Below are 22,832 nucleotides of genomic sequence, written 5' to 3'. Positions count from 1 at the left end.
AAACTGCCACGGAATTGGATTAACGGCGCAGGCCATACGTCCAGGCTGGTTTAAAACAACCCTCAGCCAAATATATACAAATTGATCAAATAACCGGTCCTTCCCCGACCTAAATATAATCTTAAAAATTGTGGGGTAAAAAATTGCAGATTCGTATTAAACTTAAACAATCCCAAATTCGGTCCTATATTCCCAAATTTGGGAGTTCCTTCTTTAATCCACCCAGATTTGGGCCTGGCCCGAGGCCTACAATTGTTCCGCCCCGTAACCGCATTTTTTACATTACGGACAAAATACGTTTTTCTTTGTATATTTCCTTCTTAAGCAAATAATTCGTAAAAAACATGCTATTTTTTGCTATTTAAGAAATAAACTTATCAAAGGGATTGGGTGGATCCATGCGTCAGACGTAATGCGAATGGTGTTAAAACACAAAAAACAAACGGTATTAGTAAGGAAAACAGTCCAGCGGGGGGCCAATAGGTTCGCGGGTACCCGCGAATTTATCAATTCCACGGGTACCCGCGGGGATTATGTAATCATTGCAAATCACGCGACGCCCCGCGCGCCAATTTTGCCAAACGCGCTCTCCATCTCTCGAGCTCATCGTACTTTCTCATTCACTAATTCCAATACATTCTACATTTCCAATCGTTTTAAGCGTGGACATAGTATCAGATCTCAGAACCTGTTCGTTTTCAAATAACAGCCTTCCTCCTAAAGGCGAATACTCCTCGCGAAATGACCTTTTAAATGCCATTAACGCATGGGCGAAGCCAAAGGGGTACGCCTTTACTACTACAAAGTCAACGAAAGAAAAATCAGGTAAACAGACGGTTACATACTCATGCGACCGCTTTTGCCAACCTCCTAGCCCGTCGAAGCAACGGAAACGAAAAAGCAGCAGCAAAGGCACCGGCTGCCAGTTTTCCGTATTGGCCAAAAAGTCTTTGGATAAAACAACGTGGACCTTAAAACACCGTCCCGATAAGCGATTTTCTTTTCATAACCACGAACCAAGCCAAAGTCCATTTGCCCACCCAGCCCACCGGAAATTATCAAATAAAAATCAATCTAAAATCGCCGAACTAACAAATGCTGGAATAGCCCCTAAGGATATTAGAAGCTACATTCGCGAAAATGCAAACTCGACCCCGATCCAGCAAAATGTCTACAATCACATTGCAGCTGCTAAAAGGAAAGCATACGAGGGACAAAGCACCATCCATACACTTGCCAACCAAATAGATAAAAAAGGCTTTTGGAGCCGAATGCAATTTGCACCAAACGGCCGAATTACGGCTATTCTTTTTGCTCATCCGGATTCGTTAGCCTATCTCCAAGCTTACTCGGATATCCTATTATTGGATTGCACGTACAAAACTAACAAATACGGCATGCCACTTTTGGATATTATTGAAATCGATGCTTGCCAGCGATCTTTTTGTATTACATTTGCATTTCTCAATAATAAAACTGAAAAAAACTATCTTTGGGCATTGGAACGGCTACGATCTCTGTATAAAGCTTGCAACAGTCGACTTCCTTCGGTTATTTTAACAAACCGTTATCTTGCCTGCATAAATGCTGCTTCCGCTTATTTTCCTGCTGCAACATCACTTTTATATCTCTAGCATGCCAACAAAGCCGTTCTCCGCTATTGTCAACCATCCTTCGTTCATCGAGGCCAAGGTTTAAAAAATTGGAAAGCTTTTTACGACTGCTGGCATAATATTGTGCGATCACCAACCGAAAAGATATTCAATGAACAATTCCAAGATTTCGGAAAGCAATACTTTGCCGGCCATAGCAACGAAATTGCATATATCAGATCAACATGGCTGGATCCTTATAAAAAGAAACTGGTTAAAGCTTGGGTTAATCAACACCCACATTTTAATAATATGGTTACCTCTCGAGTCGAAGGCATCCATACGCTTTTAAAAGGACATTTCAAAAAGTCTACTTCAAATCTTTTTAAGGCTTGGAAAGCTATCAAACATGCACTGCTTAACCAGCTTAAAGAACTTCGTGCCAATCAAGCTAGGCAGCAAATTCGGATTCCAATCGAACTTTCTGGGGCTTTGTACAATGCAATGCGAGGTTGGGTATCGCACGAAGCTCTTAGAAAGGTGGAGGAGCAACGGAAACGGCTTATGCCTAACACTACCCCCTTAACGAGCTGCACTGGTGCTTTTTCTCGGACAATGGGACTTCCTTGCGCTCATATTTTGAAGGATTTGACGGACGCAAACCTTGTTCTTCGACTAGAACATTTTCACTCACAATGGCATTTAAAACGCAGTGGTTCCCCACCATTTCTGCTCGAGCCTCGTCAGCGTATTACTGCTATTTCTGCCAAATCTACTGCACCGCAGTCAAGCACAAGGCGAGAGCCGAGTGGGTTTGAGTTAGTTGAAGCAGCAGCGGCACGAAAAGCGCTTCCTACATGCAGTAAATGCCACATGTTAGGCCATACGATAACATCGAAAGCATACCCTTAACGGTATTCCGAATTATTTTCAACAAAGACTGCTAAGCAAACAATATTAACAACCACATCCACCGAAACCTTGGAAACAATCATCGTCCAATCTAGCATAGATTTACAGCCAGAATCTTCACAACCAGAATCTTCACAACCAGAATCTTCACAACCAGAATCTTCACAACCAGAATCTTCACAACCAGAATCTTCACAACCAGAATCTTCACAACCAGAATCTTCACAACCAGAATCTGCGCAACCAGAATCTGCGCAACCAGCAATTTCCGATTCAGCTCCAGGCTCACCATTGCGACACACCGACCCACGAGCTATTTACGACAGATACGTTGCAGCAAAAGACGCTTGGTATAAAGATCAGCCCCGGGGAAATATTAAAACTAATCAACAATACCGTAAGGCAATGGGACTACCTTTAAGGTATAGCAAATCAAACTACGTTTGGTGCCTTGATTATAAGCAAATGGGAAATTATTATACCACACCAATAGGATCCCGAGACTGGACAAAGGAGGAAATGACGGCTTATTTGGACTGGAACAATTCGGAAAACGATCGTGTTAATAATGTGGTCGCCCAAGACATAGGAAGCAACCCCGTGGAGATAGGACGAAAAAATGTGGCTCACATTTGGAAAAGGATAGAAAAGGATATCCAGGAGCAACAGAGATTAATTTCTAATCGATAAAAATAGGACACTAACATAATATTGCAACGATCCCCACTCCTGTTTAACAAAAGAAAAATTGGTTGAAAATAATGTAATTAATATATGCAGCAACAAATTAATTGCGAACTAGGTAATTTTAAGTTACGTTTTTCTGAACAAAACTTAAAGTAGGACATGCTTACATAATCCCCGCGGGTACCCGTGGAATTAATAAATTCGCGGGTACCCGCGAACCTATTGGCCCCCAGTCCAGCGGGCTACTTGCGAGACCTGAGGCGGAGCACAAAACGAAACGACGATTGTTTAGTAAAGAAATAAGGTGTACCCCAAGGCAACGGGGGCCTAAATATTTGAACAAACCGAACAGTAGCATCGACGTAAAATGGAAAAATAAATTGGCACCTTAACGCGCGATATCAGCCGTTATTAGCCGTTGGCCACAATTTGCGTTTCGTAGAAATTTGTTTCTCCACCATCGAAAAGCCACCTGACAAAACCACAAATAATAGTTCGCGTCCATTTCTCAACCATGCTCTTAATGGCATCTACACTACCCGAAGAAATCGCGATCTCAATGAGTTTCCAAATAACCCCATCAGCTGCAATTATATGGCGCTTCGTATTTTTATACTTTTCACCCTTATCCCGCCAATTCGAACTCGTCTCGATACGTGGTCACCCCATCGCGGTAAAAGGTAAAGATATTTTCAACTTCTCCGTTTAATAAACCCAGCACGTCTCCCCCACTACACCACCCTAAGGCTTGAGGTTCTCATCCGAAAGGAATCCGGAAAAGACACGCAATGGCTCTTCGTCTGGAAATGGCTGTTCGATACCGGTTTCTTCTTCTCCAATAAATATTGGGTTTTCTTCAATAGTCGGAAGTGGGTTGTAATTAACTTGGTTTAAGTTTTGCCCTATCCCTGATTTTACGCCCATTTTTGCATATTTTTTGTTGTTTCCATCGTGCATATTTCCCAAGGTGTCCATTTCGGTCACTCTCCTGTTAATCGGCTATTCTGCTGGAAGGCGGCTTTTAGTGGGAGCGACTGCCAATACAATATATAAAAGAAGACAGTTGAAAGGGTTGATTTGGGGATTTATTTTACTATGGCGTTAAAATTGTTGATCTTTATAGTTTAAGGAAGAAAAGGATTGCTAAATGGGAGCCAAAAAACGTCCCCAACCAAGGCAGAAATCTGTTTGAAAATAACCTTAACTGGTCCACGGACCTAAACATGTCCTAACATATTCAGGCGCTAAAATTGGACTTCCCAAAATCATCCATTATTGCATTGGCCAATTGGCAAATTTGAGGCTCTATATCTTCTACAATGCATACATTCTTACAAACAATACGTTTTCCGTCTTGGGCTACGTTTTTGTACGCCATGTTAAACAGACCTCCATTGTCCAATATCGCGCACTAGTATACATGGCCCGGATTTGGAATTAATTAAAACTTGTTTAAATGCGGATCAAAGCCCTGGTAATAATCAACCACGGCATTTTTTTTCTTACCCAGACAAGATACCTTGCCCAAACAAGATATACGATACCCATATTTAAGCGCAAGGACCGTCAAAATCCTAACCATGGTATTCCGGACGCTAAAAGACAAGATACCGGAGCCAGAAATGATACAGAATATTTAGATAAGATTTTAAAGCGCGAGAACTCATATGGCAATACTTCCCTACCAAACGCGAAAAGACCGCGGATCGATTTCCACGGTCAGGTCGGTTCCGATGCTGGAGTCGAGAGGGCATGCTCCAACAACATTCCGGGATCCTTAGCCGATATTTCCGAAACTGTGAAACGAAGAACTTTTAAAAATGCGCAGCTACGGCAACAATTAAAATTTCAGCAAGAAAAGAGCGAGGCAGGTGTATTTTTGCTGCGTGAAGCTACCAAAACAATAAAAACTCTGCAATCAGCTCTGGTCGAGTTTGAAAGCCGTAACGACAGGATATAAAGGAATAACGAAAACCCGTAATCCTCCTTTCTAGCAGAGCTCAGCACGAAAAGCTGGTTTCCGCGAGATCAAATAGCGTTATTATATAATATTTACTCGTCGTAGGCCAAAGTGGTATTATTGCTACAGCCCCGTATAAAGGCTTATGTTTACCAACACTTTGTGTTTGGTGTCTTGTAAAGGCGCGTTAATATTTGACTTTTTTTTCTGCGACCGTTACTTTTGATTCGTGAAACAGATAACGGATAGGAACTGCTTTTCAAAACACAAAATATCCTCCAATTATATTAAACAGATAATCCAAAATGCACAATCCAAAAGTGCATAAGTTATTCATATAATAGAAAGTTTTTTAAGGGCAACCCGGCAATTTGAGGGTATTGTGGTATTGCTTCGCCCATGGATCCACCACCTGTTTAGCAGTTTTCTAAAGCATGATCGTTCCTTGCTAACCTCCCCTTTTTAATAGCTTTTTCGGAAATCTTAAAACGTATTGGTTTTAGAAATATTTCTAACTCGTAATATAAATCACTATTCTCAATCTTCAAATCCCAAGATAGCAAATCAAAAAGTTGTCTCTCCATTTCGTTTACTCCTGCAATGCTAAAATGGAAACCATAACCTAGGTTATCACCGTTTGCGTCCACTGCACGTAGAAATACGTATTTGGCCCATTCCTTATTCCAGGGTAATTTATCGTTTAAATATTTGGCTGTTAATATCAGGTTTACCAAAAAAAGTCTATACGGCGTATTTAAATGACCAATGCAGTTTTGGAAGCGAGTTTTTAGCCGATTTAAATAAACTAAAAAAAACATTAATGTTGCAACTCGGACTTTGGAATGCCAAACCAGGTTGGCAATAAACCTTTCGAAGTCCGATATCCTGGACTCAACAGAAATATTTGTTCTTTTGTCATTTTCACAAACGATTACCTCGCTTGTCCTTACAGCGAAATATTTAATCGTTTCCCATATGATGGGGCTGTTTACGAAGGCCCGCAGGGCTGTGGCGTTTAAAGCATTATTACTCGGATTTGAAAACTTTGAGCTTTTGCAGTAATTAATCGACATGGCTAGGTGGTTAACGCTAGCATCCATGCGCTAATTTAACAACTGCCAATAATCGACCGAAAAAATGTACAAAACAAAGACGTAAAATATGTTCGTTTCAAAAGTAAACGATGATTTTTTTTTGCAAAAAAAAGGGAACAAAACGAACAATAAAATAAAAACTACGGAGCACTATTAAAAAACCAGATTTTGTTAACGGACCAATCTTTTATTTTAGGCGCGAAAACTCCGCTTTATGGCAAACACGCAGGGTAGAATTGCGACCAAACCTTACAATATAGTCAAATTCTTGGCCTGGCCAAATTCTGGGACCATAGGAGCTGACAAACTTGACACGAACGCCTTGCGGCACTAAATCCAGCAATCTTTACAACATTAACATACCTGATTTGGTACAGTACGTATGGAATTACTTTTGAACGTATATTATAAAATTCTATTGCCTAACTTTCCGAGCCCCAACGGTATTACTTGGTTGAAGACACGAGTCTGGAAGCATTCAAACTACCTTTGACCTGCCACTCTCCAGGTCTTGTCCTTATTCCAGCCCAGCTTCCTCCAACCTGCCATTTCAATTGCATTGCATGCGCCCATATGCACTCTCCTATGATTGGGAAGCCCTCCACCCTCCGTCGCCATCCGCGCAAAAACAGTTTCGGTATTGCCCAATGACGCGCTAACATGGCCGGTAACGCTTACGTCTGCCGTATCTGCCGCGAATAAAAGACCGAATTCCCCAGCCGTCAGGTAGGCGTCCGTCGAATCGTTACCGGAAAAGGTAAAATAAAACATTCCTTTTAACAGGAACAGCCACCTGTTAAATGGTTAATAAAACTAAAATACGGTCTCTTATTTTTTACCCGACCTTACAAATTATATGGTATATTGTACGGCCCTTCGGACTTTCCTGGCGGAATAACGCTCCAGGTAATATTTTATACGTTCCCCAAATTCAAATTGCCCTCAGCGTCGATGGGCGAATCCACTTCCCAACATTCAATCGTGGAAGCGCCATTTTGTGCACCGATCGCCGTCACGTTTAGCCGCATTTCTGCCACCGTATAGGGAGCAAAAAGCGAAACGGCTAACGGAAACGCCTTGATAAAACGCATTTCCGACTTTTTCGTACGATATATATCGTCAATATAACTAAATTAAATAGGACAGTTAATGGGCCGGGGCCTGACTAAAAATAAAAAAGGGTTAATAATGTGATCCTTTTAATTGGATTCAAATTAAAAAGTTTATATAGTTACTCCGACTTTTATCCCGTTTTTAGTCCGCCCGTGCCAAAATCGGCCAAACCATTTTTCGTGGAAACGTCACACTGCCAAACAACAGGAGCGCAGGAGCGCCACATTTTCAGATTCAGCACAATTCAAATTTAGCACAATTCAGATTCAGCACAATTCAAATTCAGCACAATTCAGATTCAGCACAATTCAGATTCAGCACAATTCATATTCAGCACAATATCAGATTCCCAGGTTCTATCGCATACCAAAGCTCCACTTCGGGCAGGAAGGTGAACAAAACACATTTGGAATCGAAATAGAACGAAGAACCGCGTCCAGGCCGGCAATAATTCCAAAACTCGAACTCCCACATTAATCCGCTTTAATTATTAGTCAAATACCCGTCCCCATTTGTATTATATTTTCCTTATTGAAAGCTAGCATTTTCGTATTTATAATTTCCTGTTAATAAAGGCCGCATACGACGAGGGTTACTGTGCAAATTGGATTCGAAAAATATAACCTTTATCCCTACCCGAATGGTAAAACCTTCGCCTATCTTTATTTAGCTGGATGGCCGCCTTCTCTTCTTTTTGCCGTTTTCGCTTTCGTTCTCCAAAATTGAAAAAAGATTGCTGCCGTCCTCCAAAAAGCTAGGGTAATGTTTCAAAAACATCGACATAATTTTTTCGTTATCCTCTTTTACGACCAACAAATCTCGCGCCTGTTATTCGACCACATATTCCAATCTTTCGACTTAAGCTTTATTCAGGTCCGCATTTTTAACAAACTGGCAGTACTACTGCTCCCACGCAGCTTGGTTCATCTCGGCTTTTTCGAATTAAAGTTCCAAACTTTAATTAATTTTTATCATCTCCTCTTGGTTTTTAATGGCCCTGGTATAGTCCGATATAAGTTCCTTTTATCCCTCCTGCAAATCGTGCACTCTGTAAAGCAATACCTAAGCTTCCACACGCTCCTGCTGGTAAATCCGCTCTCTTTTCACATTTATCTGGCGGGCGGACTCAATCATCTGCAGTGCGCGACAGAGATAATGGTCAAAATAATCATAGTTGGACACCTGATAATATATTAACTTCACGCTTTCCCAACCCGTGAACAAATCGGTCTGGGGACGGTTGGGAAATGGTGGGGTGGCAATTACCATATTGTCTTTATTCGAAACAGCTACGCCGCTTAATACGTGGTTTTAAGGCGCGGTTACCATGGTTTTTAGGATCCTGTAATGCTATGCAACTAACAGTATTAATAAAGTAAACTAGCCATTGTTTTAACCTAAGAATTGGCGATAATAGCGGCGTCGGACTCGACTTTTATAATAAATGTTCTTTTTTCCCTATGCCTACATCCACATTCTGAAGGTTGCCAGTCAAAACGGGGTTTCCATCGCCTGCGCCTGTTCGTCCACGCAGTTAGATTCCGCACAAACGGTCCAAATTTGGTTTTTGGCGATTTTTTTTGTAATAGCCGCCTTTTTCCCTCTTTTGGTCGATGTTGGTGCTGTGCAAAAGTAACAACACGATAATGCTGCTTTGGGTTGCATTTCCGATTCCTAATTCGGCACCTTTGCAGGGAGCACCTTCCATAAAACCTGGCAAATGTACGGGCCCCATTATCCTTTGGTTAATAATCCCAGTTCGGCCTTTCGGCCCTATATTCCAGGCGCACAAACACCAACTGCGCATTTGAAAAATGGCAAATTCGAGGGTCGCAGCGTCCTTTTGCTGGACCCGGGGTTTTGGTTCTTATCACCACCTTGGCAAAGCTCCATCTCTGGTTTTCCTTGCGACGGAGTAGCATTTTAACGGATACAGTGGCGCCAAAACTCCACTGCTCTGAGGCATGTTGCTAATATTTCTTTTTCCTTCCAATCGCAGTAACTTTGTCGGCATCACCGTTCGACTTTTTGTTACTTCTCATCACCAACTTCATCACAATCCCGAGGCTCTGGTTCAAATTACCAAAATCACCGTCATCAGTGTCACAACAGTTCAATATCATTACAAGGACAAAACACGTCCAAGGCTGTGGGTTCAGCACTTGCGACGCCATCCTGCCTAGTATTGCTTGTCACATCGCCAATGTCTCGCTGTCCTTATTTTAGTCACATACATACGCGGGACGTGGCATTACATCGTCGAAATGCCTCACATATCGCCTGGACAATGTTGCAATGTAAAGCCCCCGCATACCGCTAACGGTAAATCCTGGGGCTGCTGTCCTTTAGTATTTGGTATACAGGCCCATCCTTAAATCTGTCCTACGGAATGCATTCGAGGTCGGTCTAGGCATTTGAGAGCTTTTTATGCTTACTAACTCGGCGCGCGCCGACCGCTGAAATGCCTGTGCTCACAATATGGCTCCTCGTCATGGGGAAACTACGGGAAACAATACATACGTACTTTGGAATTGTGGGACTTGTACAACCCTCATTATTTGTAAAGGTCCAAGGATCATGTTACTCGCCCCATCCAACCATCCCCTGGCCAACTCAGATTCGCTCGGTCTTCCAATCCATTGCTATCTGTTTTACCGAGGAGGTGACGGGTGCGAATGCCCAACATTCCAAGCAAGGTTCAAGGATTCCAGCCGTGTTGTAAAGCATTACCCTTACTGGCCATATCCGTCTTCGTGTGGACCGTTGAAAACGGCTCCGCGAAATCATTTTCGGATCCCAGATCGCCATACAATCTAACATCGACCAACAATTCCACCACGTCTTCCTCCCATCTTAATGGCCGCTTTCAGGCCACCCCGGCTCCTTTTACTAACCCCACCTTTGTATTTTATAAATGGATCCCTTGTCCCTTTCAACCCTTCCTAACCATTCACACTTAAAGCGGACCTGGTGGGGTACTCCGCCTAAAATTAAACCCCACTGGGTGGAGTCGTATCCTCTCCAAACAGCATCAACAGCACCAACAGCACCAACAACGCCAACCGCAACGATTCCAGGGACGAAATACCATCCAAAGGGTTGTACTGCGACTGTTTACATCGTCATTGGAAAAACATAGCTCCAAAGGTCCTTTTCGCGGCTTTTCGCGGCAAATTCGTTGCCATATATCATGCTACACTTTGCCGCTCGATCACCATGGTATGTAAAACGATCAAATATAATTTGGCTAAACTTTTTTGAATAAATATTTACCGACTCGGATCTTTTACGAATTGTTACGAGCATCGCTTCAGTTCACTCAAATTTTGCCAACAATCGGTTTTATGCCTGCACTCAGGTAATATAAAACCTAATTCCTAAGGCACGGACTTTATTGGCAGCAATTTCGCACCCTACAAGGTGCTTCGCGCCGACTTCTAGCGAAAAAGCATGAACATAAACACTGCCGGAGGCCACGCGGGCTCCGACAGCAGCAATGGTTACAACTGCTATGCAGACTTGTATTACAGACAGACCATATCAACGCAACATGACAACACGAGCCCGTACACACTTCCAGACGTGCAACCACAGCAGCACCAAAGTCAATTTTGCGTAGGGCATCCGCAATTGGCTTCGCTCGATACCAGTTCAATCTGGCCTAGCGGCGCAAAAAGTCCCAGTTTCCCGTCCAATCAGAACACCCAAATCTCACCAACCGTAGCCACGCCAATTGTAACGCGGCCAATCGGAGGACGCAATACGTTGAAGCCACAACCACGGGTCAAGATATCGAACAAGCTGAAACGAGAGATTTGTAATTTTAAAAACCTCTAATACCATCTCCAAGATTCTATCCGAAAAAGATAAGATCTTGGCTGTAAATAAACTTTCGGAGCTTTCCGAGGCTGATATTGAGGAAAAACTAATTTCCTGGATCAACCAACGCCCTTCCGTTGTTTCTGCTAAACAAATTCGAGAAAAGATCAGGCAAATTTGCGAGGATAACCCGAAAATATCGAAGCAGCTTGCAAAACGAGTCCTATCCTTGAACTGGATAAAAACTTTCAGACGAAAACATCGTTCCGACATCCCTTATTTCCAAACCTTTAAACCATACGTCCCTTAACGTAAAATATCGCCAATATCGCCGCAAAACTACTTGCGGGATTCGCCAACTGCCTCGACTTAAGATAACAACCGGGTTTGCAAAAACAACAGCTTTCCCGAAAATAATTCGTGTAAAAAAATCAAAAACCGGATTTTTATTCAATTACTAATTTAAACATTTAGTTTCGCCATTTATAAATACCCCGATAAACACCGCCTCACCAGTATCCTGTCTAGCTATTTCCGACGGCGGATTTGTATCCATCCCAAACAGATTAAAGCCATTAAAACGCCTCGACTTCGACGATTTCGAGCGCAAATAAACCCAGGCGCCTTACCATACAGCCAATTAACGTTATGAACCAAAAGGGCTGAGTTCCGGCTTTTATTAGGTGCCGCCAGCAGATTCACCAGGCCCACAGCTACCGCTTACCAGCTCCTTTATTATATCGCCCGAACCACCACAAAGTTGGACCAACCACCATAACGTGCTTTAATCATTAAACTTTTGTTCCTATGCCGTCGATTTTGGTGGCTTAAAACATGGTCGACCAACCAAGGAAAACGCGCAAAGAACCGTGGAAACATTACTAAACTATATAAGTAACGGGGCAGGTAATATGGGTAACTTCCTTGCAATCCTTAACTTGACAGAGAGGCTTGGCTTGCATAAGAACGGGAATTTTACGATGTAACTAAAAGCGGAATTGTATTGATATTGGTGCATAACTGGATTTCATAAATTGTAACCCGCAATAATTTTTTGCAATAGCGCTTCCTATTTGGTTTTCTCCACTCAGGTGTAGCCTGTGCTCTCTGCTCCGCACTTTTTCAAATCTTCTAATAGTGGTACAACCTGATCCATTCCGCGGCAATAATTTAAAACGCTTACCCGCAAGTTTTCGATAAAACCCAAAAGCTCCTGCACTTGAAATTGCAATTCCGCCTGACTGACCTGAATTTGCCGCTTCTTTTCCTCCGTATTAAATCTAGTTCGTTCTTCGATCTCTAACTTTGTTTTGAGATCGTCGACCTTTGCGCAAAGCTTTTCGTTTTCTTTACTAAGATCCTCGATTATGGCTGTAAAACTCTTGCCATTGGGCAAAAGCTGCAAACAAATAAGGAAGGAAAAGATTAGTTCCCATCGCGACCGGCTTGCAAGGGAGATATACCGTAGTAGATGATTGAAAAAGTGGGGTCGCATCTTGAGCTGGCACAATTTCAAACCTTTTTCCCACTGTATAAGATAACAATTGATAAATTCCGGTCGATTGGTCGCTTAGATTTTTCGCAAATATAGGTTTTAAGGTCTTTTCCTCACCCGGTATGAATTTCCATCGATAGGGGTCATTCTTTCCTGGGTTGAGACGGACGTCGCTCGGCTGGACGCTAATCCCCAGCCTTTCGCCTGCATTTTGTTAGTGTGTGCGTGTGAACGTATTAAAACGGGTGGGGAGAATAAAATAACAAAACCCCCATAAATATGTTTAAAGAATGCCTGGCGGCATTTATCTCTTCCCTCCTTTCGATTGCGATTATTTTGCCTCGCTGCCGACATTTTTAACATTAATCTTTACGTAGTTAGCTAATAAAATTACCCAAAAAACTTTGTTAAAATTTGGTTTAATAAAGAAAGAACTGGTTGGTTGGTCCCAAATTTGGGTTTTTGGTCAAACCCATATTTGGCCTCCGGTTGAGCCCAAATTCGGGCCATACTGTGATGACATATCACTTAGGTTCCGTTTTTGCCCGGCAGATTCGGCAGCAAAATTCCGTATCACGTTGGCAACATTAAAAGCTTGGTTCGGATTACGTTCTCTAATTTGTGGTTAAAATTAGGCAGGTATGGAATTCCGTCAAATCTAAACAAATACCTAAGCTGAATAATATTTGCCCGTTTTACCTACAATGTAGCCATAGTGCAATTTCCGAACCCCTTTTGAAAATATGCTTAATTAATACGGAAATTTATTTGGCGGTTGGCTATATTTTAATATACCTTTAAATTATCGCATATATTCGGCGTGCAAAAATTATCGTCAGGTTTACAATATCCTTTAACAATTTTGGGTTCCATGGTAGTTTAAATAACGGATATTATTGAATTTAGTATATATCCATTAAAAAACAAAGCGGGCGAGCTCTCACATTTGAAAGCAAAGCTAAATTACTGGTATCCGCCGTTACCGAAAGAAAATCGACGGCCCGGGAGTCGGCTGGCCAGCGAACAAGATCGTCTACTCCTACCCGTCCGTTTTCCTTACAATAGCCCTACATTAATTCCATAATTATTTTGCTTAACGACCTTATATCCGCGCAGCTTTGTACCACGGGCTGGCAATTCTCGTATGACCCTAAAGCGCTTTTAGAGTACATTGTTACCTGGAGTCGTTAAAGTATTTACATATTTTAATTTGGCCAGACGTGTCTACCAGGATTTCGGAACAGCTAAACTGCCCGTGTTCCAGGCCTTCCGCCTCCAGGTACGATAGGCCCTTGACAAGCTGTTTTTTTAAAAATTTTAACTTTGGTTATAGATACGTTAATATTTGTAATTATTATACTTGACCCAAAATTAAAGCCAGTTTTAATTTATCCAAACGCGGGTTTCCCACAATTTCCCCCAGTAACAACTGCAAAAATTCGAACGTAATAATATAAAAGTCCTGCTTTCGAAAAACGTTATGGCAGGCAAGAAAGTTTCCGTGTTTAATTTTCTTAATGGACTTTAATTGTGCTTTAGCGCTATCCCCTCCTAGCTTTTTAATGGCGACTAATGTGGGTTCGTCGGGTATGGGGTTAATCTTTTGCGCCACCGTAATATAATTACCGCATCCATATTACAGTTCGAAAACATCCCGGTATTTATCCCGGTAAGATTGAGATAAAGTTTCTCCAGGTTAACCGGTTGGAAGAAGCGATGCGGTGCTATTATGCTTAAACGGTTTACCGGCAGTACCATTTTTGCTGACAGGACTGTCAGGTGGCTTTTCGTCGATGGCCTCAGCCCATCTTTTGAAAAGATCAGAATGTATGCCTAGCGCGGGTATTTTCCGATTTTTCGTTACACCATTTTTAGCCCTCGTTACAGGTAATTCACGCGGAAATTTTCTTTGGATTTTAGCCGCCGGCAGAAGTTCCGGCAAAAGTTGGCCTCCAAAACTTCCGCTACTTCCAGGAAATATTGTTTGGCGTTTCTGCGTGTAAAAATCGATAATTTCATCGCTTATAATTGTTTTCGGCTTACAAATAATACAGTAAATTCCAAAATTGTTATCTACCAAGCTAGGTAACCCTTTTCGTATCGCGATTTGCAGCCCGTTCCTTTAATAATGGTTAAAAATTTATTTAATTAGAACGATTGCCCAAAAACTGGGAAGGACCAAATCCCGTCCCAATGTCGGTTACCGTAGTCCTATTTTCGTCCACCACGTAGCATTTAAACTAAATGCTTTAAATAATCCCGTGTTACAGCTGGATTTTCTATTCTCAATTTAAATCCCGGAAACACGCAACATTATCCATGCTAATATGTCTCGAACCCTGGCTATTTCCGCGTCCCGACGTATTAAGGCAAAAAAAGAAACCAAACATCTAGGAACAGCTAGCGTTAATATTAATGTTTTGTCATTTCCCCATTCTAAGGAATTAGATCCACAAAACGTAAAACGCCTCAAAAGGCTTTATACTGGCGAAAAGGGCTGGCGCCCCGAAAAACTGCCTAACCGCATTCCTGCTTGCATAAAAAAAAATTAACTTAATAAACTTCTTCATACAACTGGCATATCAGCGGAAAACATCTCAAAACCAATTCGAAAAGAATATCCCAAATTGGAATTCCCTCCATCCTTTAAATTGGAATGCTTCCGAAGCCGTCACAAAGTCGAGACTACTCGGGAACTGCGTTCCCACGCCCAAAAAAAATGGATAATGGACTTTTATCCCGCCGGTATATGCCTGGATCCCAGCTTTACGACGGACACCAAAACTGACGGTTTTATAATAAACATCAACAAAGATTTAAGAATCACGCTAATGGATAAGTATACGAACGAAAAAAAGCCAGACGACGGGGAATTCTACTACAAAATTCGTCAATTCCAAGGGGCTCTCGGGCCCAAAAATCCATATTTCGAAATGCGATGGTGGGCTCGATTTGCGTCCATCGCGGATACGAAAAATAAAAAACAAAGATTGCAGCAATTGTTGGGCCACGCTCAGTTTGGGCCAGCTTTCGATGCTTTCCTAAAAATTCCGGCCCTATACGGGGGCATACGCCTTAACATGGTCAACAAAATAATTTGTCTCAAATACCACGACGTAAGGTCTAAAAATCCGATACACTAACTGGAACTTACTAACAATTTTAGCCAACTTCTTTTAAACTTCTTAAATCGAATAAAAGAATTTTACTTTTTCGTATTCGACAATAATAAAAACAAAATAAAAAAGGTTACCAAAGCAGATATAACAGCGCTGCAATTAACTGCCCCTGGCGCATTTACATCGGAGGCGGTCGCTTTCCGCGGCCGTATTAAAGGCGGCGATATTTTTCAAACATTTAATTCCGACGAAAGGAAGGAAATTTGGTCCAGGATTTGCTCGAAAACCAAAAATTCCTTAATGCCGTCGCTTTTCCAATTTTTCGAAAATTTAAAATATTTAAAAAATCCTACCGACTATATAAAAATACTAATCAATCCCAAACGGAAAAATACCATCCAATCGGCACTGGAAAATACTTTTAATGGGTTTGATAATCCGACCGACGCATGTACGGTGCAAATAGGGCGCCACAAATTCAAATATGTTCGAATAAATTCCGACGATCGGTTCAATATTCTGTACCGACAATTATGGCTTTTTGCCTTCCGCGAAGGGATGGGCATGGAAAAAGAAACGAAAAAGCGACTGGCAGGGCCCCGTGTCGAATATATAAACGAGGGGGTTTTTTTTAAATTCGCAACGATGGCAAACATATTTCGGTTCAATAACGACCAAATCAAAGCACTAATGCAATAAAACCCAGATAAAAGCATGGCCCGACGCTTGCTTAACACGGCGAAGGACCCAGCAATATACAGGTACATAAAAAAAAACGATTGTGTAAAGAAAATAGTTCGTATTATTCGCGAAGCCGAGCCGCACGAAAACCGAAAAAATACGTCTGATTCCGGCATAAATGGAAAAGAAAAACGGTCAAATCGCTGCGGGTTACCAGCCGTGTGGGATTATGCCGAAAACAAAAATTTACTTTTTTTGGCCGATTTGCATCGCCCATTGCCAACAAACGATCGGTTGAGATTTAACTTCATATAGCGATTAAATTACTTTTTTTTTTTCGGTGACCGCATCGCCTGTAAAAATGAAATCCTGGAGGCAATAACAAATACCAGCCAAGCTAAATATACCGGCGTCACCACCTGCATTACCCAAAAGGTGCCTGGTAACTGGAAATAATCGGTACAACGGTCTCCGACTTTACCGGACAATTACCAGGAACAGATCCATACAGCTATACGCCACCTGCAGGATCTTAAAAAAAGTTTAAAATTACTAAATGTAAAAAAAACAGAAAAAAAGACGGAGCTCGGACAATTACAACATGAGATTGGGCAAAATCGGAATATGAATAAATCCCTTACGTAGCAGCTAAGGCATTTGCAAAACGAAAAAACCAAGCTTAAAACCACAATTGGGATGTTAAAGGCCGAAAAAGCCAGAAAAAGTAACAATATACAGCGGTTGGAGCAGATAGAATCAGACATTAACCACAGGATCGAGGCTAATCGTTTACAAAATAAGCAGTTTTCCGGAGACGAAACGAAGCTCCGGACCACGATAACAGAGCTGGAAAGCATAAAAGAAAAGAATGTTCAAACAACAAACCAACCATTCACCACAATAATAACCCAAAAAGTCCAACGTAAATCTAATCGGTTATCCGGGGTATGGGCTGAATAAATATTCCCTGCCGATTATTTTGTGGAAACTAACGTAACATCGCATATGCAAACGACGGCTAAAGCCAAAAAACCTGATTTAAATTCAGGAGAAATCTGCGTAAAATTTATAGTCAAGGAATGGATCGTTGCGCATAAGCTTTGGGTCAACCGATCTAAACCCTCAAAATTCCAAAGAGTAGTACAAAAATATTTGAGAAAGGGGATGGGCACTTTTGATCGTAAGCAGCGGCAATTATCGCCAATAAACTGCCTCAATCTGCTCATAAAAACGCAGCCGCCATTCGAAGTTTATTTTAAACCCAACTGGGAAGTGGAAAAGCTGGGAGGTCCTCGTCCCAAAACGGCAAACAAAAACATTAAAAACGGATCGACAGCAATGGTAAGGTACGCGGCGAGGGAAAATGCAAAAGATCCCGAAAATATTGCCAAAAAGCGTCCAAAAAACACATAATAGCTCCTCCCGGCAGTAAAAGTGGTCACAACGAAACATAGCATATAATAAGTTGGAGCAAAGAATATCCCGGAAATAAAAATGAACTGGCATATGGATTTAAACCTTTTAATAAATTTCTCGATTGTTTAGTGTTATTTAATACTTCCCAGCGATAAAAACCGGCCTTTTAAATGCAATTTTGTTGCTTTATATAATTTGATAGGGAGTTGATTAATAGTAGCCGTAAGGAAAACAAACTAACAAAAGGTTTCCCCTATGCGCATTTAATATACGGCCGCCTGGTTTAAATTAAATCATTAGGTAAAACTGCCCTTGTAAAAAGGTCCAATATGAGTTACGGTAATGTTTACCAACCATTTACTAATTAGCAAATGTACGCAACTGGAAACGGGATCGGTTCTTAATTCCTTCGTATATAACAGTGGCTGCAGGCATTCGTTCTAATAAGCTATGTTTGGTGAATCCACTGTGTATATTGTTTGGCGTTTAGGGCAATTGCCCGAAATATCACACGAAATCTTTTCGGCCAATGTATAAATCGTAGCAACCGGGTGGCCGGGTGGCAAAAGCGGGAAAACTGACGCATTAACCACGCGAAGATTTTAAATACCATAAACCCGGGCCTGGGCATCCACCACGGCCATGGGGTTCTCAGGTCTACCCATAGCGGCAGTGCAGGAACCGTAATTCGTAATATGGTAGCTCTGCTTGATAATGCTTATAATATCATCGTCGTTTTGGACTAAGCGGCCCGGGAATTTTTTTTCCGTATCGACGAGAAACTGTTGCATCGTGGTCGTCTGCCAAAACTATCGCACTTTTTTATAACCAGCCAATACAACCTCTATATCGGTCTGCTCGGAAAGGAATTTGGGATCGAGTTTAGGATGAACAAACGTGTCGTTAGAAACGATGGTCACGGAATTTTTCGAAAATGGCGAGGCCAATGCCACCGCCAAGGTTGCATAATTGTACCCGTCGTTCGGGAATCCCCCGCGGAAATCGTTATTCCAGCCCAAATATCCATTGAGGGAAACATATTCCAGTTCCGGCCAATCCTCAGGATAGCCACTCAACCTTGTCCGTAAGGCCTCCGTAAAGTTTAAGCGCATTTCCGTCGGGACCTTTTCCCACGCAATTATATCGGACGCAGGGTTGGTGTATATTCCAACCGCGTTATTTTTGAATTCGGTGGCTTGTTGCGCGGCGAATTTGGGATTTTCGAAAAGCGACGACATCGTTGGAGCGTTGACGCGATAAAACGGACCGAAATATATATGGTTTTGCATACCCTGGCCAACGCCGGGACGATTTGCAAGGACGGGAATGTTTAATTTTTGCAAAATATCCGTTGGCCCAACCCCGGACACCATAAGCAGCTGCGGCGTTCCTATAAAATCTGCTGACAATATAATCTCCTTACGGGCAGACAGGATATACTGAACACCCTACGTGTTAACCATAAGGCCCGTGGCCTTTTTGTCCTTATCAAAAAGGACCCTCTTGGCCATAATAGATGGGTAGGCGATAAAGTTCTCATGTTCCATGGCCAGTCGTATGAACGATGTTTCGGACGACTTTCTTAACATGGTGGTTACGTTAATGTTATATATGCTATAGGTTTGGCCCATAGTCGAGCCGTCCCGCATCAAATGGCCGCTTTGGAATCCGGGAATGGCGGAAAACCCGAGTTCCCCGAGTCCTTTTACCACCCACGTACCGAAGGCTTGGACGTAATGTAAGAAGGTTAAAGATAAAAGCCTTTGACCGTCCCCTAGCACGGTAGGATCATAATCGACACTGCCGTTTTTAAATTTTCGGCTCGTGTCGGGGGGTGTGAATTTGAAACTTTTCTCAAAATAGGGCAGGAGACTTTCAAACTCGTAATTTTCGTTACCGACCAGGTTTGCCCACATTTTGTAGGACTGAACATTGCCGCGCTGGTAGACCATAAAGTTTCTGGCCGTTAAACCCCCGAAGCATTTCCCACGCGGGTACAGGATCGATTTTCCGTCCGTGGCCTGATAAACAAAGGTTAGGACGGGTGTTTTGCAAAGGACCGTAACAAGACTTACAATCTAAGGCTTAGTAATAAATCCCCAGTCGACCTGTTTACTTCATGGTCAGCATTTACAATCAATGGCAACTTTTATAAAACCTGTTTCGATAGCATCGTCGTCTCGTTTCGATAGCATCGTCGTCTCGTTTCGATAATGGCAAAGTTTTCGAACATAAATAACGAAATATTCGTTACCGGCCGGTGCAGCCATACGTTGGGAAATATATTTACCATCGGTTGCCAATTGTGCACACCTTTGCTCGCGAATATGCTAGTAAATGCCGGAACCTCGCTTATATTGCTGTTCCCAATCTCATAAAAGCTGCCGGCTTCGACGACCGCCACCGTTCCTTTCTGCTGTTGCGCAAGACGGGCGGCTACGGCAAGACCGGCGTTGCCACCTCCGACAACAACCTACGGCTACATGTCAGTCGTAGTTTTCTTCCAAGCACGAACAGACGTACGTAGTCAAATGTCGCATTGTTACCCGGGATGCCGAAAGAAGTTCCGAACGTTGTGCGCTTTCGCAGGAGCTCAGGCCTTGGCGGCGTATTCTTCGTAGGACTACTTTCGGATGGATAAAAGAGGCAGGAGAAAGCGAGGGAAAATGTCGTCCATCGCATGGTAGGCAACGAACGACAAACGATGAGTTAAGGATCCCTGAAGTTTCGTTCAATGCGGAATAAAGTGCAATTAGATTGTCGTGCGATTTAAGGGCGTCAAGCGGTAGGGACTGCGGTATAAAAAGATAAAACCAGAAAATGCAAAATATGTTTTTGAGGGTTCCAATTTTCAATTAAATGGGGTGAGAAGGTGGAATTGACTCCATAAACGAGATATCGTTAAAGGATAATTTTTGGTCCATAACTTTAGAACCCGGATAGAAATTGTTACGGTATTACAAACACAGGAATAGCAATCCTATTTTCCGTACTGCTGTTTTAGGGTGGCTTTCAGAAATTCCGGACCGAAAATGGGATGTTGGAAATGTATTTTGTTTTCGAAGTTTAGGGTTTCGCAGATTTTCAACGCAGGTAATAGATAGGGTGTAATATTAATAGCTTATAAAAAGACCTTCGCTGCGCTGCTTAATATTTGTTTGCAGGCACGATACGCCGGGTAGTTTATTTTGTATCAGATCCTATGTCTGAACCGAAGAAGTTTGCAATTTTCGGGAACCTACCACAAGAAATTTTCAATACGATTACAAATTTACCTCCTATATTTCGCATTTATTTAAAAAAAGGATTGGCACAGGTTGGGATTAATGCGAATTTTTACCCAAAGCAAGAAAAAGCAATGCAAGTTTGGAACAAAATTTTCAAAGACGATGAATGGCTTAATACGGTAATGAACCAAACGTATATATATGTTTCGCCACTTATCCCGGTTTTGATAGGTTACGACATTTTCAAGTTTTACAAAAGTAGCGACGAGCGAGTGTATCTTTTATTTACCGCAAACGATTGGGGCGGCGATATTCAATATGCCCCGGATATTTGCCATTCGTTTAGACCACATAAATATGATAAGGAATCGCACGAAGTTAGTATCGAAGGCACCAAAATAACAATCGTTTTGGAGCGTTATAATATGGAAGAGCTGAAATTGAAAAAGCTTTAAAAGCTATTTTATTTAACAGGCAAATCCAAAGATAAACCAAAGACCGCTATTTTATATTATAATAAGGACGTACCTGTTCGAATCGGTGAAAATAAGATAGGTGGAATTAAGGATAACGATCGGCTGCTAGTTTAAGATCTGTCGACGATTATGTCCAAGTTTAGGGATGGTAAGCCGGTTATGAGATATATATAAAAACATGGGGGTACGCCTCCCAGTCGTATGATTCCGATGCGTAAGCCAACTTTGGTAAAAAACGAAAACACAAAGGTGGAGCGTGTGTTTTGGAACATTGTTGCGTTATAGCATTGCTGCTTTTTATTATTGGACCATTGTTTTCCTTTTTAACCTTCAACACCATTTAGACTATATCTTTTGGATAACACCGTACCTTTGCGTTATTGTTGGTATATTTCCTTATTTATATAATATTTCCTAAATGGTTCCAAGCTACGGACCTGTCCTATTTTTGTTTTTGAATATCGTTTCCGGCGGAACGAATACCTTTGCGTTTTAAAAAAGCTAATTACAATATTAGGTAATATTATAAAACGCCTACAAATATTATCTCGAACCTGCCATTTACCGATGCTCCAAGAATATTTTAAACGATGGTTTGTTATTTTAATAAATTTTACCCCTCCCGTTATACGTGTTATCGAATTTCTTTTTTACAATGGTAAATAACCTTAAATTGGCGATTATGTGGCTGAATCTAAGATTTAGACGCAGCTTTTTTAATTGGATTTTACCGCTCGTTTTGTAAAATAAGCAATAGGTCCGACCGACGTTTTTAATCGTTTTTTCGAAAGGCAGAGTAAAAAACAATGGTATGGCCACGTTATTTTCTAATTTGTGTATGTTTGCTACAATTTTCGAACGAACTGTTAATTTGACGGACCGAAAAGTGTTTCCCATGGCAGTTGGATATTTCTATCTAAAGAAGGGCTGTATCAAATACCTGGTTTCAAATTAATAAATGAAATCTTTTGTCTGTAAATGAGCAGGCTAAACTATTAAAAATCGAAGGTCGAGAAAAATCAAATAGGAATATTGAAAAGCGTTGTTTTATTAGAGCTTATATGGCAAGGCCGAAATATCCACCTGGCTAACATATTCCCAATTTGGAATCTAAATTGTCCAAAAACCCGTCTGGGGCTTTAGTAAAGTCTGCTGGTTTTTCCGTATCTGTTCCTTCTCTTTTTTCTTCGGAGAAAAAATAAATAATAAAAAAAAGAATGTATGACCAAGCTTTCTATCTG

At 41.7% G+C, this 22,832-nt stretch overlaps 12 protein-coding genes across 12 annotated transcripts; 4 read left to right on the top strand and 8 right to left on the bottom strand.

The window, feature by feature from the left end:
- Positions 1-2,287: 2,287 nt before the first annotated feature.
- PgNI_02715 (uncharacterized protein) lies at positions 2,288-3,194 on the top strand (the record flags this gene model as incomplete). The annotated part of the gene is made up of 3 exons (XM_031122774.1): positions 2,288-2,404; positions 2,605-2,854; positions 2,998-3,194. 3 exons carry the CDS (start codon positions 2,288-2,290, stop codon positions 3,192-3,194), a joined length of 564 nt encoding a protein of 187 aa, XP_030984794.1.
- PgNI_02716 (uncharacterized protein) lies at positions 2,365-2,796 on the bottom strand (the record flags this gene model as incomplete). Its single annotated transcript, XM_031122775.1, has 2 exons — positions 2,365-2,445; positions 2,611-2,796. The coding sequence occupies 2 exons, from the start codon at positions 2,794-2,796 to the stop codon at positions 2,365-2,367; spliced, it is 267 nt and encodes an 88-aa protein (XP_030984797.1).
- Positions 3,195-3,932: 738 nt separating the features above from the next.
- Positions 3,933-4,115, bottom strand: PgNI_02714 (uncharacterized protein; the record flags this gene model as incomplete). The annotated part of the gene is made up of 1 exon (XM_031122773.1): positions 3,933-4,115. The coding sequence occupies one exon, from the start codon at positions 4,113-4,115 to the stop codon at positions 3,933-3,935; it is 183 nt and encodes a 60-aa protein (XP_030984795.1).
- Positions 4,116-4,647: 532 nt separating this feature from the next.
- PgNI_02713 (uncharacterized protein) lies at positions 4,648-5,151 on the top strand (the record flags this gene model as incomplete). Its single annotated transcript, XM_031122772.1, has 1 exon — positions 4,648-5,151. The coding sequence occupies one exon, from the start codon at positions 4,648-4,650 to the stop codon at positions 5,149-5,151; it is 504 nt and encodes a 167-aa protein (XP_030984792.1).
- A 333-nt stretch (positions 5,152-5,484) lies between these two features.
- On the bottom strand, positions 5,485-6,224 carry PgNI_02712 (uncharacterized protein; the record flags this gene model as incomplete). Its single annotated transcript, XM_031122771.1, has 2 exons — positions 5,485-5,563; positions 5,605-6,224. The coding sequence occupies 2 exons, from the start codon at positions 6,222-6,224 to the stop codon at positions 5,485-5,487; spliced, it is 699 nt and encodes a 232-aa protein (XP_030984793.1).
- A 208-nt stretch (positions 6,225-6,432) lies between these two features.
- Positions 6,433-7,336, bottom strand: PgNI_02711 (uncharacterized protein; the record flags this gene model as incomplete). Its single annotated transcript, XM_031122770.1, has 4 exons — positions 6,433-6,589; positions 6,733-7,038; positions 7,095-7,126; positions 7,166-7,336. 4 exons carry the CDS (start codon positions 7,334-7,336, stop codon positions 6,433-6,435), a joined length of 666 nt encoding a protein of 221 aa, XP_030984790.1.
- A 993-nt stretch (positions 7,337-8,329) lies between these two features.
- On the bottom strand, positions 8,330-8,627 carry PgNI_02710 (uncharacterized protein; the record flags this gene model as incomplete). Its single annotated transcript, XM_031122769.1, has 2 exons — positions 8,330-8,406; positions 8,435-8,627. The coding sequence occupies 2 exons, from the start codon at positions 8,625-8,627 to the stop codon at positions 8,330-8,332; spliced, it is 270 nt and encodes an 89-aa protein (XP_030984791.1).
- A 2,181-nt stretch (positions 8,628-10,808) lies between these two features.
- On the top strand, positions 10,809-11,791 carry PgNI_02709 (uncharacterized protein; the record flags this gene model as incomplete). The annotated part of the gene is made up of 3 exons (XM_031122768.1): positions 10,809-11,175; positions 11,225-11,440; positions 11,652-11,791. The coding sequence occupies 3 exons, from the start codon at positions 10,809-10,811 to the stop codon at positions 11,789-11,791; spliced, it is 723 nt and encodes a 240-aa protein (XP_030983585.1).
- A 473-nt stretch (positions 11,792-12,264) lies between these two features.
- On the bottom strand, positions 12,265-12,882 carry PgNI_02708 (uncharacterized protein; the record flags this gene model as incomplete). The annotated part of the gene is made up of 2 exons (XM_031122767.1): positions 12,265-12,705; positions 12,790-12,882. 2 exons carry the CDS (start codon positions 12,880-12,882, stop codon positions 12,265-12,267), a joined length of 534 nt encoding a protein of 177 aa, XP_030983584.1.
- Positions 12,883-18,176: 5,294 nt separating this feature from the next.
- On the bottom strand, positions 18,177-18,679 carry PgNI_02706 (uncharacterized protein; the record flags this gene model as incomplete). The annotated part of the gene is made up of 2 exons (XM_031122766.1): positions 18,177-18,199; positions 18,499-18,679. 2 exons carry the CDS (start codon positions 18,677-18,679, stop codon positions 18,177-18,179), a joined length of 204 nt encoding a protein of 67 aa, XP_030983590.1.
- Positions 18,680-18,697: 18 nt separating this feature from the next.
- Positions 18,698-20,570, bottom strand: PgNI_02705 (uncharacterized protein; the record flags this gene model as incomplete). The annotated part of the gene is given in 4 exon segments (XM_031122765.1): positions 18,698-19,336; positions 19,349-19,909; positions 20,179-20,361; positions 20,412-20,570. 4 exon segments carry the CDS (start codon positions 20,568-20,570, stop codon positions 18,698-18,700), a joined length of 1,542 nt encoding a protein of 513 aa, XP_030983592.1.
- Positions 20,571-21,246: 676 nt separating this feature from the next.
- On the top strand, positions 21,247-21,705 carry PgNI_02704 (uncharacterized protein; the record flags this gene model as incomplete). The annotated part of the gene is made up of 2 exons (XM_031122764.1): positions 21,247-21,532; positions 21,590-21,705. The coding sequence occupies 2 exons, from the start codon at positions 21,247-21,249 to the stop codon at positions 21,703-21,705; spliced, it is 402 nt and encodes a 133-aa protein (XP_030983591.1).
- Positions 21,706-22,832: the final 1,127 nt, after the last annotated feature.

Source organism: Pyricularia grisea (genome assembly GCF_004355905.1).
Source record: "Pyricularia grisea strain NI907 chromosome Unknown Pyricularia_grisea_NI907_Scaffold_2, whole genome shotgun sequence".
In the NCBI taxonomy this organism is placed as follows: domain Eukaryota; kingdom Fungi; phylum Ascomycota; class Sordariomycetes; order Magnaporthales; family Pyriculariaceae; genus Pyricularia; species Pyricularia grisea.
This window is presented reverse-complemented; position numbering and strand designations above follow the sequence as displayed.